Here is a 17,340-nt window from a genome sequence, read left to right on the forward strand (position 1 = left end):
TGAGCGGTCGGGCCGGCAGGGGTATATATTAGGCGCCATACCGGCGCCACTCCAGGGGGCGCCCTGCCGGCCCACCGAGTGTTGCTAGGGTAAAAGTTTCTCCGACGAATGTGCACACGGCGCGCACACACCTAAGTGGAATGGATATGAGCAACACATCTCGAAGAACAACAGTTACAAAGGTGAGTAACCGTCTTTTCCTTGCCGTGCATTGCAAACACATATAGGCACCTCTCTGCAGTCCTGATTTAGGTACCTAACTGTGAGAGGGGCAGGGTTGAGGACATACTCCTCTTGTTGGCATCTCCCATTGGCTAGTTTAGACGGCTCCCCACCTAGCTTGCTGGCTTTTGTGGTTTGCATTCTCAGGCACCTATTTCTTCCCATGCATTTCCTAGGCCACCATCTCAGTCTTTGGGGATCCTGCTGCTGTTCCATTGATTTTCTAGTTGCCTGCTGGACCATATGATGGCTACCTATTATTTACAAAACAAAGATTTGTGTAGTCACATATAAACATATACAGGTTAGGAATCGGAACTGAATGAAAACAAACTAAGTTATGACAGCCTGTAAAAGGAGATGGTACATCAGACTATAACTAGGGCACTGGTCTGTTTGCTATGGCAGATCGTATGACAGTGAGGCCTCTTTCTACTGCTCTCTTTTTCACAGCCTCTTAGTTTGGCCCAAGGCATCTTGACTGATAGTAGCCGCACTAATTAGGTTTTCACAGTTCTTCTAAGGGGCATTTCATTCCTCTGTTAAGACTTACTTACACACAAGTTTTTGCAGTTGAACTTGGAACACCCCCCATGGACCCATTTGTATTGGCTTAAGAATGTCTGTTTTGTTTTAGGGCTGGTCTACACTACGGGGGAAAATCGATCTTAAATACACAACTTCAGCTACGTTGTTCATGTAGCTGAAGTTGAAGTATCCAAGATCGAATTACTCACCGTCCTCACAGCGCGGGATCAATGTCCGCGGCTCCCCCTTTCGATTCCGCAACTCCATTCAGGTTGGTGGAGTTCTGGAATCGATATAAGCACGTTCGGGGATCAGTATATCGCGTCTAGATGAGGCACGATATATCGATCCCTGAGCAGTCGATTGCTATCCGCCGATACGGTGGGTAGTGAAGACGTAGCCTTAGATTGTTAGCAGCTAAACAGAAACACTTTTGTCAATGCTAAAGGGTTGCACCGCTTATTAAACGTTTTTGTTTGTTCTTTTTAAACTGATTTCAGTTACCAGCCCTTAGAAACCAGCTTGGGGGCCAGTGTAAAAATGCGGACCTTCACAAAATAACATGACTGACTTATTTTTACTTGTAACTTTCAAATAAAGTGTTTGCTTATGAATTTTATAGTGCGTTCTTTTACTAAGTTAACTAAGCCATATGATTTCATATCTGAGTTTACTAAACATTGGAGGTGAATGGGAGGGTGGATTTTTTGTTCATTTTTATTCATAGAACAGTGAATAATAACTGGAACGGCAACTGAAACTGACACTGAAACTCACTCAGATGTTCTGGTTTGTGATGTACTGCATGACTTTTTTTTCTTTTTTTAGGCGTAGGATTTTAATTTTGACAGTGTACTTTGAATTTACAGTTAATATCTAATTTGATGAATTGAATAGTCTGTCTTACACTATACAGTGAACCTGTACATGCTAAGAAACGAAAACAGGAAAGCGTGATTGACAGATATGAGAAAATGCCAAGGCGCATGCAGACTGAGCCAGAAAAAGAACTTATTCACCTGCTTCCTATCAAAGACAAAAGTGGCATTATTCCACAAACAATGGAAAAGCCAGGTAAGAAACAGGTGCTGGATTCAACATAACAGCAGCTAGCAAGATTATATTTTATTAATTTTTTTTAAACCTGAGTATTAGGTTTGTAATATACATTCTGTTCTTGCAGTCATCAGTGTTGCTCAGAATGAAGAGGAAGAAGACACAGAAGAAATGGAGGTGGTAGAAGGTAATAAAACACCCTGTTACACTTAGACAGCTGAAAGTGATTTTTTCTGTTTATTAAAGTCATTTACCACAGAATGTATTCTGCTTAGGTGGTTTTGGAACAGACAGCTCAATTCAGTCAAGCGTCAATTTGCTCACACAATTTGGCAGCGAATCCTGTCTTGCTTCATGCTCACCTGCTAGAATTCCAGGACTTGCAGGAAAAAATTCTGTTGCTGACTTCAGAATTACTTCATTTAATATCGTTTTGATGTGTTGATGTCTCCAGAATTGATGCTTAGGCTAAGCCCTTTGGAACTGTTGTGCCTGTTTCACCAGTCAGGGAAGAAGCCTCATTCTTAGTTCAGGAATCTCTGGCTTGCCTGGTTCATGGTGGTTATCCCAAAACAAAAAAATCTTAAAATGAAGCATGTATCAGTGTTTTGAGTATATATTACCTTTCAAGCTAAAAAAATTCTTGAACAATCAAATGTGAGAAACCCAGAAAACTTGGAATTCAATTTGCACTTCCACAATAAGCCACAGAGTCTCACTCAAATGATAAGCACAGCCCTAAGTCTCTTAGTCATGGCTAGAGCTCATGGGGAACATGGCAATTTGTTGACAGCAGAACAAAACCAAATTTCAAAATATCAAAATTTCGCGTGAACCAGATATCCGGAGTTTCTTGGCCAGTTTTAGTCAAGGCAGCAAAAGCCAAAACACACATTTGAGTAAATTAAACAGTCCTCAGGAAATGCAAGTAAAGTGGTTGAAATGATATAGTATGAATTATGTTGTGATAAATTTACATCAAAATACTCTGTTGCAAATTCTCTCTCCAGTCAAACTGCCAATATTTGGTTGATGCATTGGGTTTGTATGTTGTCACGGTGCACATAGAGAAAACCACTTTCAAATTCAAAGCAGACATACTCTCTGCTCCTTTTTACAAGAGTTAGAAACTCAGCTGGGGGAGTATTGAATCTTACAAACTGCCAAACTGTATGTACACATTTTGGAGGTATCTTACGTTTTTAAAAGCATTTTGAAAATTCTGCATTGCCTGTAGTTTAGAGTATGTCTGCATATCAGCCTGGGACTATAACTTCTGGCTTGAGGAGACATATCCATGCTAGCTTGGATCGAACTGGCATGCTAAAAATAGAGTGTAGTCAGGGCGGTGGGAGAGGCTAGCCATCCCAAGTTCTTACATAGTGTCTTGAACAGGCATGTACTCAGGTAGTGAACCCCTCCTGCCACTCATGTTGCCACAGCTGCACTCAGCATGCCAGCTCAGTTAGAACTAACACAGATATGCCTTCTTCAGTTGAGAATTATACCCCACTTGATGACATACCTTTCCTGTACACCTTATAAGGCTATCCGTTCCTAGGGAGAAGTAGGTAGAGTAGAAGGATTGTAGGGGGCAGCACACCAGGAAGCATTCCTCCTTCTCTTCCTGTGAATCTCCTGGGCCCACAGTGTTTGGAGATGCACAGTAATAGAAATCTTAAGTGCAGCAGCCTCTTGGGGAATATTAGAAAATTCATTTTGAAGTTGCCTTGCAACACCTCCACTCAAGTGATAGGAGGCTTGTGGGGGGCCCTCCAGGTGAAGGAGGCCCAAACCCCCACCACAGTGCAAGTCTGGGCTGGGCAGGGCCAAACCAACTCCAATCCCTCCAGCCAGCCTCAGGTACTACCTGACTACCTAAAATTGACTCGTTGGCTGGCTAGAAACCTAAATGGAGTTGAGAGGTTGGTGACACTATTTACACTTTATGCTGCCGAGTCTAATTGGATCTCCTAATGGGTGGTTGTGAGGGACCCTGGCTACCCTGGTAAACCTTGTGGAAATTAGGGTGGGCTCCCAGTGAGCCTACTAAAGTTGCAAGGATTCAGAGGGCAACAACGTTTTAAATTTTAAAGCTACTGATTGTGCCTGTTTAGCCTGCTTGGGAGCTGATCGGGAGAGGGGGTAATGCTGAGACTCTTAATGTTTACAAGGATGTGTGAAATGTACCCTGTTCTGCTGTTCCCCTTGTCCACTTTTGTTCACTCTTCTGTTTCTTACTTCTCTACCATCAGATCACTTAGCTTTCTCTGCTGATACCCTTCATGACCTTGTTCTCTGTCTCACAAGCTCTATACTTTCCTCAGCCTACATATCACACACACACACACCTTGCAAGCCCTTGGATCCATTGGAAGTGAGCACCTTAAAAAGTCCACTGGTGTGTGCTTGTGGGACTAGGGCGAGGGGGAGCAGGAAGGCACCACCCCTTTTGCCCCTATTAAAATAGCTGACTCGAATAATCTTAATTTTTAATGTCTCCTACTCTCCGTTTTCAGGTTACAAAACTGCCCAAAAAAAAGCATTAGAAGTTTTATGGCTGAAAACACCTTTTTTGTTATTAAAAACTTTAGTTTAGAAACAACCTGTCTTCAGTTTTGTTGGAAACTGTTTCCATTTTCTATTGAGAAGCCACCATAGTGATGGATTTACAATTTGAGGTAATTAAAAAAAAAAAAAAAAAAAAAAATTAAATGGAAGTTCAGATCTCCAGTTGTTGTCATCCTTTTTAAGTTCATTGACGCCAACAAGCCATTTGGTTGTTGTTAATTAAAATCTTAATCACTTTTAAAATTGATTTAATTAGTCTTTTGTTCAGTGCATGAGAGCTCAGTTTGATGAGAGTCTGTACAGCTATGTTTTATCACTGTACTTTTTTATTTATTTAGTCTTGCTAACACTTCAATTTCTTAGAGTATTGCAATTCAAAATCCCCTTGTCCAATTCACTTGAAATTTAACAGAAAAATTGTATCTCAAGCACACACCTAACCTACCAAGTTTGAGGACATTATTCCTTTGTTTGTTTTGGGTTGGAAGAAGTGAAGTGGGTCTTGTACTTTGCATAAGTCATCACATGGCCCTGAAAAACCTCTTGGGTTGCTTTTGAGTGCTGTATTGCTGAACTTAACATTATGATATTGTATCTGCTAAGTAACAGTTTGATTATTAAGTGGTTTCTAACATACAGTTAAAGAGTGCGAACTAATGGGGAAAAGTTAACTATTAAACTTTATTGTATTAGAATCTAGTGAAGAACCCCAGCCTGTGCTCACTACAGATGAACTGCTAATTCAAAGGAGAAGGAAGCTGCAGGAGAAGAAGAGACACATTGCAGCCTTAGCAGCTGCCATTCTGTCTGACCCAGAAAACAGCGTGAGTAGTGTTAGATTTTTTTCTGTGTGGTACAGTAAATCAGTTAATTACTAAAACCTGAAGTAATCAAGGAATGGCAAAGTATGCAACATGTTATGCACCCATGGAAAACCCAAAATCAGCAGAGACAGGACAGCAGAAGAGGGCGCCGTGGTGGTTGTTCTGCAGACAAAGTAAATCTGCGTGACTGTGTTTGTTATTACCCATACCCACCAGTAGTTAGAATCTACACGAATTCATTGGTGTTATTTGGGATATAACCTTTATTTATCTTGCACCATGTTTTCTTGAACAGATAAAGAAGCTGAAAGAGTTGCGTGCCATGCTAATGGAACAAGACCCCAATGTGGCCGTGATTGTTCGGAAGCTGGTGATGGTTTCTCTGATGGAAATATTCAAAGATATTACTCCTTCTTACAAAATTCGGCCTCTGACTGAAGCAGAAAAACATACCAAGGTGAAACTGCGGGTTTCAATAAAATAGGGTGGATAGTTTGTTGTTTTTAGATCAGGGACAGCCTAATAAAAGAAGTGTTTAACAGAAATCTAGTTTTTGAACAAATTTAACAAATCCTACTTTAACATGAAGTATTTATGGGATATGTTTACACTGCAGCATAAGCCCATGCTTGAGCCATAGTGTCTATACTTCAATTGCACTAACACAGGGCTTGGACCCAGGGTCCTAGTACCCTGCAGGGCTTCGGGGGGGCGGGATCCGAGTTTGCATTATTGCTTTATGGTGTAGATGGAGCCCCACGTGACTAGTTTCCAGGGAGTCAGCTGGAAGTATCCCACTATTGCATGGGACAACTTCCTTATGCCTCTCTGTCCCAACAATCTGCAATCCACTTTATTGAAATAGAGGCCCCTTTTGTAAATGACAGCAACTCAGGTCATCATTAACCTTCTGATCACCAGTCAGCAAATGCTGTGTCTGAGAACCTCCTGGGTTTGCAATGGAGAACAAACTGATCAAGCCTTTTGCCAAGCAGGCTGCTTCAAACTTCCTGTAATGTGCAGGGCAGGCAGTAAAGTTTTCGCACCGTGCACCTAGGTCCTAGGCTAAAGCAGCCACATTTGGGGATTGGGGGGATGACACTAGGGTCTTTGAGATATGGTTACTTTGACTTGGGTCTGCGCACTGCAGTGTAGACTCCAGAGCCATAGGTTTGAGCCTGGACTAGGAAAGTCTTAACATTGAGTTAAAATACAGTGTAGCTGCTCAAGCCCGAGGTTCCCTAACGCTGGTTAGCTGAGTCAAGTCTTGCTAATCCTGGGTTTACATTACAGTGTAGACATACCCAGAGAGGCTCTTCACCTGTTAATGCAGTGGTCCCCAAACTTTTCAGGGTTGTGCCTCCCCCTTACCCCTGTCTGCACCCCGGCTGGGAGCAGGGCCTCAGCTCCAGGGCAGGGCGAGGTGAGGAGGTGGAGACTGGGGTAAGAGGGGCAAGGTTGGCGCTGCATTTGGGGGTGGATCTGGGGCTGGGAACGGAGCCGTGGGTGAGGCTAGGATCAGAAACCACAGTTGGGGGGACCGAGGCTGGGGCTGGAGCCAAGAGAGGAGCCACAGCTGGGAGCCAGAGCTGGAGTGGAGCGGAGGGCAGAGCAGGGCTGGATGGTACCTCTCTCTCCCTCATGGGGGCTGGCCCGGCCCTGCATCCTCCCCGTTTGGGGACCTGTGTGTTAATGAGATTATAGCTAAGGCTACATTTTAGTCACGGATATTTTTAATAAAAGTCATGAAATTCACGGCCCGTGACCTGTCCATGACTTTTACTATATACCGCTAACTAAAACTTGGACGGAGGGCCCCAGGTGCTCTGGGGGGTGATCTGGGGGTGCAGGAGGAGGTGGCCCAGGACCTTGCTGGTGCTGGGTGGAGGGAAGGTTGGCAGAGCTGGTAGGGGCTCCCCTCCTAGGTGGCAGAGGGGCCAGGGGCCTCTGTATGCCATAAGCCCTGGCTGTGCAGCTCCCATTGGCTGGGTGGGGCTTGTGGGCGTGGGCAGTGCATGAAGTCCCTTCGCCCCTCCTCCGCCTAGGAGCTGCATGGTCATGCCAGTGGGAGCCAGGGAGCCCCCCACCCTGAGGTAAACACTCCTTCCTCCCAAGCCTCCTCCCACACACCTAAACTGCTGCTGCTGTTTATATAGTTTTATTTAATTAGCCATAAGTATTTACAGCTTTAGTTTAAAATGTTGTAAAATGGAAAGAAATAAAATATTAAACGAGAGAAAATCAAAGTATCATTTGTAAAATGTTTGATAGGTTTATTTTTTTATGCTAAGTTTTAAACACTTGTAAATTCAGAGTCACCAAAAAGGTTTCGCGTTAAGGAGTATGTAATATAGAGGTAATTTTCAGTAGCAGTAACCTAGGAACAAAACAATACTCAGTGTCAGGCAAGGGAATTGAACCGAAAGAAAAGCCATTAAATGCTATCATAAAGAATACAATTATTCATGTATTTTAGGGCTTGTATATGTATGGGGACATACAGGAACGTTAATCTGAATTAACTAAAGGTGTGAATTTGAAGTGAATTAGTTAAACTGCATTAAAATCCCTGTGTGGATGCTTTGATTTGGGATTAAAATGGCCTTAATTTGATTTATTTTAACTTATTTTGAAAATGATTTAAGCTAAACTGAATTAAGGCCACTTTAATGTTGAATAAGAGTGTTCACATGGGGTTTAATGCAGTTTTACTGATCCACTTCAAATTCACCCTTTAGTTAATTCAGATTTATTTTCCTGTATGTCCCTTACATTGGACCAGATCTCTGCATGTACGTTTCATTCTCTGCTAAATAAAAGCAGAATACCTTTATTCTCCTGTATCAGAGGGGTAGCCGTGTTAGTCTGGATCTGTAAAAGCAGCAGAGAATCCTGTGGCACCTTATAGACTAACAGACGTTTTGGAGCGTGAGCTTTCGTGGGTGAATACTCACTTCGTCAGACGCAGGCCTGACCCACGAAAACTCACGCTCCAAAACGTCTGTTAGTCTATAAGGTGCCACAGGATTCTCTGCTGCTTTATTCTCCTGGAATTTTGTAAAATGTTGGTTTAGAAGGTGTTTACAAATTGAGGTGGCACAACTCAGGATTCTGGCTTTAAACTTGTTTTACATAAAGGCAGTCCAGTTCCCAAATCCCTCTTAAATACTTGTTAGTGAATTAGATCTAGTGGGCAGAAAAAAGTCTCTAAGCAGCAAAACGTGTACAGAAAAGTTAATTTTAATACACTTCTACCCCAATATAACGCTGTCCTTGGGAGCCAAAAAATCTTACTGCGTTATAGGTGAAACTGCATTATATCGAACTTGCTTTGATCCACCGGAGTGCGCCGCCCTGCCCTCCCGAGGCGCTGCTTTACTGCATTGTATCCGAATTCGTGTTATAGCGGGTTGCGTTATATTGGGGTAGAACTGTATATAATACCTAGGAAAGCTCTTGTAAAAACTAAACTTCATTGAATTAAAAAAAAAAATAATACAAAACCAATTCCAAAAACAAGGGAAAAAAACAAATACCAAACCTTATATTGGTAGTATTAGTTAACTGAAATACTTAGGTCTTTAAAAATAATTCACCTGTATTATGTTTACAGGTTAGAAAAGAAACTCAGAAACTAAGAGAGTTTGAAGAAGGCCTTGTGAGCCAGTACAAGTTTTACTTGGAAAATCTGGAACAAACAGTTAAAGGTATAGTGTGGCTTTCCCTCATTTCTTAGTTAAGTACATTGCTAGATACAAGGTCCTGATCCTGCCATCAATTATGCGTGCATCATCCCGTTGAACTGAAAGGGCCTAGTTATGTGCACAAAGTTACTCGCCCGTATAAGTGTTTGCAGGATAAGTGTTTATGCTTGGAATGAATATTGCTTTCTGCACCTAACATTTTCTGACTGTTATTTCATAGAAAGCTGTACTTGAGATTTGTTTTACTAAAGCGTTAGGAAAGCCTCCAGAAAAATACTCAAAAATAATGCAGTAGTTAAGTTTTGCATAATAACAATAACAAAAATAATGTTTTATTCAGACTGGAAGCAAAGGAAGCTGAAGAAAAGTAATGTGATCTCATTGAAAGCATATAAAGGTCTGGCAGAGATTGCAGTCAAGTGTCTGTGTGAGCTTCTTGTGGTGCTGCCTCACTTCAATTTCCACAATAACATCATTGTCCTGATTGTACCTCTCATGAATGACACATCAAAATTGGTGGGTATCTTTCTAATTATTTATTTGATTTTAAGAGGTGTTCTCTTATATGAAAAATATTTCTGATTTTTGAAAGTTAATTACAAAGCAACTGTAGCATGCCTCTCTTTTCAACACTTTGTTTTACAGACTTTCTCTCTGTACCTGATAACTTCTTTATTGAAAGTGGATATTCACACCATTTTAAATTTTGACATAGAAACTTAGTTGAGTAACTATTGGCATGAACTTGTCTGTTTTTTTTATATCATTTTCTGAGAATAAACATTTCAATTAACTTTACAGATTTCTGAAATGTGCTGTGAAGCTGTAAAGAAGCTCTTTAAACAAGACAAACTGGGCTCTGTTTCTCTGGGTGTCGTTAAAGTGATTTCTGGCCTTGTAAAGAGCAGAAATTATGATGTTAGACCTGAGGTAAGTTTCTTTCTGTTGTACTTAAGAATTTTCTTTTGACAGTGGCAAAAACAGTGAAAGACTATACTTAGCAAAGCCATAGAATATTTCTTCACTTTTCCTGAGCATAGAACAAGTTTAGGGCTTCTTGACTTTCCTTAAAAAGAGCACAAGGGATGTAGTCTGATTGACAAACCTGATGCATTTAAAGAACTTCCTCTTACTGCTTTTTGCTAGGTGCAACTAATTTTGTGCCTGAGCTTTTCTGATTTGTTCCCTTCATGCTTGTGCTGCTCTTTTGTACTCCTTTGTTATTCATGTTTCCTCTTTTTGTAGGCTTCTTTTTTTTATTTTCAGGTAATTAAAAAGCTTCTGATGAAGCCATATTGGACTCTTACTGTGCTTCCTATCTTTCCTTTGCATGGGGATAGTTTTGCAGTTGTGCCTACAAGCGGTGAAGTCTGATTGACTAACAAATTCAGGCATGCTCAGGTTATGGGTTCTAGTCACTGGATTTAAGCCAAGAAAATAGGTTAAGGTGACTAAATATGTTGCAGAGTTTATAGTTAAAGGAAGACTGCTGTAAATTAGTATTTATGAAAATGCATTATGTATGTTTTCTAATTAACTATATAAAAATTTTAAGATTCTCCAGTATTACATGGCAAAAGCTCAGTCAGACACACGCAATCTTGAAGTTCCTGATGTTGATAATCTGTTGTAAATTTGCTGCACATGACTTTGTTAAACTTCAGGCACTAAATATGTTATGGTTTCTTTCTCAATTTTAGGTGCTAAAAATATTCCTTCATCTAAGAATTAAAGAAGTAGAAGTAAAAAAAGACGCAGAAGACATTACTGCAAAGAAAAAGTTCATGTCCTCTAAGGAGAAAAGGAAAAATCTTTCAAGGATGCAAAGAAAGGTATAGTTGAAATTAACTCCTCTGTTACCTTCATTATCCTTTTGGCACTGGTAAATGCGTTGCATTAGCACTATGCATCAGGGAATGTTTGATCTTTCTAATTCTGTCCTTTTCCTGGTATTTATTATAATAAGTAGCAAAACGTTTAATAATGACTCAGTTCTGTTTATTAGTTGATGGGAAAGGGATGTTTAGAAAATGAGTTGCCCTTCTGCCATTGTTAAGACAACTTCATTCCACCAGGGGACTCATAAAGGATCAGAAGAGCGCTGAACACGGTTATTCCAGATACCTGTGGACCCTGGGGCTCCAGGCTTAGTGAGAAGTGGAATTTTTTAATTTGCCAGAATATTAAATGTCTTTAAAATGAATATATTTTCAGTGGAAGAAAGCAGAAGAGAAGCTGGAACGAGAACTCCTGGAAGCAGAAGCCTCAGAGAGTAAAGAAAAAAAACTGAAACTGGTAGGGAATTGGAGAAATTATTTTTCTGCTTTTGCATGTGTTCTTGCAAGCAATTAAAACTAGCTGTCTAAAGTCTATTTTGTGGTCCAGTTTGTTGTCTTTTCTTTGTCACATTAGCTCAGTCGGTAATGATAGTGCACTGAGAGGCTAGTGATACGAGGCATGGAAGACCTTTTCTCAGGCAGAAAGGTTATTGTATGTCATGAAGGTAGGAGCTGGGGAGGGTTCATTTTTTTGCAGCTAACCGACCTAGCTATGTTGAGGACACTGAAATTATACAAACACAGGTGGAGCACAAAGAAAGGAAAAGAATACCTGTAATTTGTAACTAACTGACTGACTAGGTTACAGTCTACAGCAGACTGGAATTACTTGAATCTGTAATAGGGTTCCTTAATATGTGTCAGAAAAATTCTGCTGCTAGAAGCCCTATCAATGTTTATTATGATGTCAGTTTTCAGTTTCAATTGTGTAGTCCTTACCCCAGGGTGACAGGCACACTGGCAGCCTGACAGTGCCTATTTAAAACAGCTTCCCTTTAAATATATGCAACTGCTCAGTATCAGTTTGTTGGCATTTATTTCCTTTTATTTATATTTAAGCAGGTCTTCTCCATTCTTTCTTTGAATGAGATATTGCGTCAAAGTGGAATTTAAAAGCATGATTTATGTTGGTCAAATTTAGAAATATTGCCATTAATTTTAGTTTACTACAGAATCTAAAATCTACCTGCTGACTCAGTAGTGTGTGACTGTATCCTCTGTGATAGGAATTTTTGGACAGCTATATGTGTAATTATTAGGATTTCGGGGGCTAGTGAGTTCAAAATTCAAAAAAGAGGAAAAGGAAAGCTTTGAGTTTAGTTTAAATGAATCAGCAATACCTGTTTTCTATGCATACTGATATGATTTTATGTACTTTTTCCCACAGCACACAGAGACTCTGAATATTATATTTTTAACTTACTTCAGAATACTGAAGAAAGTACAGAAATCCCCTCTTTTGCCTGCAGTACTGGAAGGTCTTGCAAAGTAAGAGCTATGAGTCAATATTATTTTCTATGTATTTTAGAAAAAAATGAGTCAGCAAAAAGACATTTTAGAATCTTTTGTATGAGCAGTTGAACTGCACGAAGGATAGATGAATAAAACACACCAAAATGCATCAGTTTGTATATTTGAGCATTTCTGATGTCTTTCATTGTAGTATCTAATTGTCAGTATGGGATTTACATCACAAAAATCCTTAAAATCTTTAGGTGATTGCATTATTTATTCTGGTGTGTTAATAAAGAAATTGAAAGTAATTCTTTGCTCTGTGCAATAGTGTTAATGAAAAGTTGAGATATGCCTCTAGGGATTGCATTATCAAGCTGTGCAAATATAGAGTAGGGCATTTGATGGTAGTAGAGGATGTAGTCTTTGGCAGGTCACAGAATGCTTTGAATGAGCTTGTAGAGAAAATAGTTTATAGTTACAGAAAAATAAAAATCTCCCTGATTCTAGGTTTGCCCATCTGATAAATGTAGAATTTTTTGATGACCTGTTGGTTGTTCTACATTCTCTCATTGCATCTGGGGTAAGTTGAGCTTTTTCCTAATGAGGTAATTTCTTGAGACATTTTTTGAAAATAAAGCTTTATCTATTGTGTATCAGCTATTCTTTTGAATTCCCAGGATCTAAGCTATCGGGAGAGTCTTCATTGTGTTCTCACTGCTTTTCATATTCTGTCTGGCCAAGGTAAGTTCTCTAAAATATAAAAGTCATTTGATTTTAGCTGATAAGTAGGTTTACTTCACTAACCTATCTGGGATTATTTTTTAAATAGGTGATGTTCTTAACATTGACCCTTCGAAGTTCTACAGTCACCTTTACAGGACACTATTTAGGCTACATGCAGGTAACTTCAGTGTCTTATTTTAACATCTGAATGCATAGACTGTTGATTTTATTTGTATGATATTTAATTTTAAGATGCCTTTGCCATCCTTTGTTTTAACTGCTTGGTTCTTCTCTCAAGTTAGTATATATATTATGGCATTACTTAATACGAATTTCAAATAGTGTCAGATTTCATTAGGATCTAGTGAGTGACTTTGAATCAGCATCTAACCCAGGCACTTGTAACTTTAAGATAGCACAGGGCCACAGAATCCACTAAAACCCTCTGGTGGGCCGACGGGTGTGACCGGGGAAATGTCACACTTTGCCATCTAGGGGACGGGTTGGAGAGCACATCTGCCTTGCACTCATCCCACAACAATAGCTACTGGCCTGTGGAGCTTGGGCTGGGCATGACTTCCTGCTTCTGCCCATTGGCTCTTGCTGTAGCATCATATGATGTGAATGTATTGGTATTGCTGGTATTGCTGGATTGCCTGCCCTGAGCTGGACTGTGGTGGGCCAGATAAAATGATCTGGTGGACTGGATGCTGCCCCTGGGCTTCTAATGGCCTATCCCTGATCTAACCTCTCATAGAAATCTATCTTTTGACTCCATATGACTTGATTCTTTGCAAAGGCAATTGAAATCTCTATTGATCTTTTGTAAGTTTTATATTTCCAACATTAATTGCTCTTAATATATGCTTTAACACTTTATGAAAAGATGCCTATTAAAGTAAGGATTCATTTAGTTAAAACGGGTTTCATTAACTTGTATAGGAGGAGCTCATGAATTAACTATATGTTATACATTGTTTTTATTGTATATGCAGCCAAAACATTGGATGAGTACACTTTTATAACTATAAATAATTGATAGAATGATCAGTGTGATTAGGACCAAAAGAATCTTTGTGAATTTAAACATCCTTGTTTGAATAAATGTATTGTTAAAAGATGCAAAGATATATAGAGTCTGCTCAGAGCAGGAATAGTTTTATAAAAGTAGATGGGTGTTTTTGTCTATCATGTTAATAACCACTGTTTGAACTATTATTTATGCTTTAGTACATAAATAGTAGAATGAATGAATAAATAAATAGATCTAGGGCTCTAATTTCTAAACAACCTCCTTCACAGAGTATTTTCTTTCTCGTGTGGAAGGTCTCTTGCTGCCTTTTAAATAAGTTTTTTACATATTCTGTTTTTTGAGGTGCTACGAATGATGACATGGTGATAGTGCTTCAGTGCCTGGATGTAATGCTTACCAAACGTAGGAAAAAGGTTTCCCAGCAACGAGCCCTTGCTTTCATAAAGCGACTTTCCACACTTGCTCTCCATGTCCTTCCAAATTCCAGTGTTGGGATCTTGGCAACCAACAGAATATTGATGCAAGTAAGTTCTTAGTCACTTGCTGGAATGGAAAATTTCTTACTTGATTATTTCCTTTCAGCTAGCAGTCTCCCCTACAATTGGGGAAGACGCTGGGCTGCAGAATTTACTAGTCCATGAATTGTTATGTAGTGTTTAAATTGTTTTATTTTACTGCAGAATATTTTGACATATTTTAAACATGAAAGCAGGATTTCCTTAAGTACTGCTGAGTCTAAATAGTGCTGAATGTTTGGTTACACTCTTAAACTTCTATTACCATGTTATATGCATTTAACTTTTTTATGTGAGATAATCAGTTTTTTTATGTGATGGTGTGATAGACGTTCCCAAAAACAGACCTCCTGCTAGACAATGAGGCTCAAGGTAGTGGACTTTATCTCCCAGAACTGGATGAGCCAGAGTGTTGCAATGCTCAGAACACAGCTCTGTGGGAATTACATGCACTACGGGTAAGTTACTATTTGGGTAATTCTGGGGAGCTTGCTAAATGTTTATATGCTTAACTAAATACAGAGCTCAGCTCAATGCTGTAATCTCTAGACTGTGGATTCTAGATGAATGACATACCCTTGTCTAACTTCTGCTAACTCAGTATCTTCAGTTTGTTACAATAGTATTTCCAAGTAGGTTGTTGTGATGGTGGCTGATGAAATCTTGTGTTCTATGTACACTTTTTCTGTGTATTTATGCTAGAGGGTCTCATGTTTTGTGGCTAGTGTAGGCCAAGCACGTTGCACCCGCCAGGTCTACTTGCATCCCTTCATTCTTCCCTACAATCTCCTTGTGTGGCAGCCTGTTTCAGGGCCTCCCAGCAACTCGCCCCCCCCCCAACCCTTCCCTCATGACAGGAGCTCTGTGTGCCCCCATCCACCCCTCTGTCACAGGCCATGGGCTCTTGTGTGTGTTCCATATCCCTCTCCCCATGTACCATGTGCACACCCTCATTCCCCACGATATGGTCCCTTCATTCCTCCCCATTCCAGGTCCCTGCCTCTCCCCCTACCTCCAGTGCCACTTTCCCTTCCCTGTCTCCTATGCTCCCCCCACTATGGATCCCTGCTTCCCTGCCAATCCACCCAGTATCTCCCTTTCCCCCTCCTCCCTGCTTCCCTCATCACCACCACTTTTTTCAACCCCACTCCTCAGTTCTCTCTGGGTCTCTACTCCCCCACTACCCCATCCCTGCAGTCTTGGATTCTCTCCTCCCCACTCCTCTCAAAATCCTCCCTGAAAAGTTTTCTTCTTTCTGGTAGAATCCAAGCTCCCAGCACAGCAGGTTAATGTGCTGCCTTTGATATGTATAGGCAGCTGCAGGGGGCGCTGCAGAGAGATTCCTCTGCTTGATTTTCCTGTGATTCACAGTCTCTCCCTGTCTTCTAATTTGCAGCAGAATCAATAGGTTTGTGCCCACTAGTACCTAGAACATTTCTTTTAATTTTGAAATTGATTGGGATGTGGCATTGCAAAGTTATTGTGTTGCAGATAAGCAGAGAAATTATACTGAGTTGAGTGTTAGACCAACTAGACAAATTAAAAACAAGTGAAGTGTCTTTAAATTATTATACTGAGATTAACTACCCATCTGAGGCACCGACAAAGATGGTAGTAAGGGAAATCTTTACATTAACCTGTTTGTTTGATAAATTGTTTCAGTGGAGCTGTTAGCCTAATGAAAACCTTTATGGCCCTTACGTTTTATCAGTTTGCTTTTAAAGCAGCCTACTCTACTCATTCCAGAAATTATTAAGGCCTATCTCTGCAAATAGATAATGGAAAATGTTTGTTTATAACTCTGGCTAGAACTATCTACTGGAAGAAAAAGAGTTAAGATTAACTATAGTGAAAGTATCATGGACACCGCATCCAAACTATTTGATTGGTTTTATGAGTTGGTAACATAGCATGTGTAACCCTCAGAACACTGGCTAATCCTTAGTCTCATCCTGAAACAGAAAAGAAGTTTGCTGAAAGTTTTCTATGCAGTGCGTAAATACAGTATTATTATTATTGTCGAAGTACCTAAGTACATGCTATCCTGTACCTCACCAATCCCCTTCGTTCTTTCAGAGACACTATCATCCGACAGTACAGAAATTTGCAGATCACCTTATTGCTGGAGCTCCAGCTGAAGGTTCAGAAGCTCTCAGACCAGATCTGAGCCGAAGGTGGGAGATATGATGCATATGTTTTGAAAAATAGTTCATTGGCAAAGTAGAAGCTGTTTGTTCTGTGTTATAAAATTCCTCAGTGAGTAATTTTCCATATGCTGCAAGAAAATTACTTTTGAAGAACAAAAGTATGATGGTTCTTTTATAAGCACCAAAAGCTGGCTGCATTTTCTAAGGGCTTGTTTCCTGGCCATGCAGAGGATAAAAGTCCTGCAAATACAGCATACTCTGCCCTCAGAGGAGCAAAAGCATGTTGTGTTGCTCAGTAGCAGCCTAGGGATCTCAATAAGGAGCAGCGTTGCTGGGCTGTGACAGTTCAATGAAAAGCAATTGCAGTGCAGGGTTCTGGAGTATGTGAGGATAGATGACTGTGTGGAACTTTGTCAGGCATGCATAGCAATTGTCTCTGTGAGCTGGATTCTGATCTCCCTCATTTCCATCTTTGTTTGTGCCACAGCTATGTAGTTAATCTCAATATAATAATTTAAAGTCTCTTTACTTGCTTTTAATTTGTCTATTTGTCCTACCTCTACATTTCTGATTCATATCACTTTTCCAGTTGATATTCTGTATTACCAGGTATTCTTCCCTTGCATGACTGAAATAGTGATTTGAGGAGCAGGTTACTTTGAGTTCTAGAGTACTGAAGTGAGACTCGTTTTATGGACATATACTTCATACTGTGTCTTTTAAT

General features: G+C 40.1%; 1 protein-coding gene across 1 annotated transcript in view; it reads left to right on the forward strand.

Moving 5' to 3' along the window:
• The window catches only part of NOC3L (NOC3 like DNA replication regulator), a 51,992-nt gene that overhangs the window by 14,139 nt on the left and 20,513 nt on the right, over positions 1–17,340 (forward strand). Inside the window, exons 4-19 of the mRNA XM_032793109.2 lie at positions 1,667–1,824; positions 1,934–1,993; positions 5,071–5,201; positions 5,497–5,658; positions 8,815–8,908; positions 9,246–9,421; positions 9,707–9,835; positions 10,606–10,737; positions 11,120–11,200; positions 12,131–12,231; positions 12,706–12,778; positions 12,876–12,939; positions 13,028–13,099; positions 14,297–14,478; positions 14,799–14,927; positions 16,546–16,643. Coding sequence (XP_032649000.1) covers positions 1,667–1,824; positions 1,934–1,993; positions 5,071–5,201; positions 5,497–5,658; positions 8,815–8,908; positions 9,246–9,421; positions 9,707–9,835; positions 10,606–10,737; positions 11,120–11,200; positions 12,131–12,231; positions 12,706–12,778; positions 12,876–12,939; positions 13,028–13,099; positions 14,297–14,478; positions 14,799–14,927; positions 16,546–16,643 — 1,842 coding nt within the window. The remainder of the gene's footprint in view (positions 1–1,666; positions 1,825–1,933; positions 1,994–5,070; positions 5,202–5,496; positions 5,659–8,814; positions 8,909–9,245; positions 9,422–9,706; positions 9,836–10,605; positions 10,738–11,119; positions 11,201–12,130; positions 12,232–12,705; positions 12,779–12,875; positions 12,940–13,027; positions 13,100–14,296; positions 14,479–14,798; positions 14,928–16,545; positions 16,644–17,340) is intronic.

The sequence above is a fragment of the Chelonoidis abingdonii genome, chromosome 15, assembly GCF_003597395.2.
Source record: "Chelonoidis abingdonii isolate Lonesome George chromosome 15, CheloAbing_2.0, whole genome shotgun sequence".
Taxonomy (NCBI): domain Eukaryota; kingdom Metazoa; phylum Chordata; order Testudines; family Testudinidae; genus Chelonoidis; species Chelonoidis abingdonii.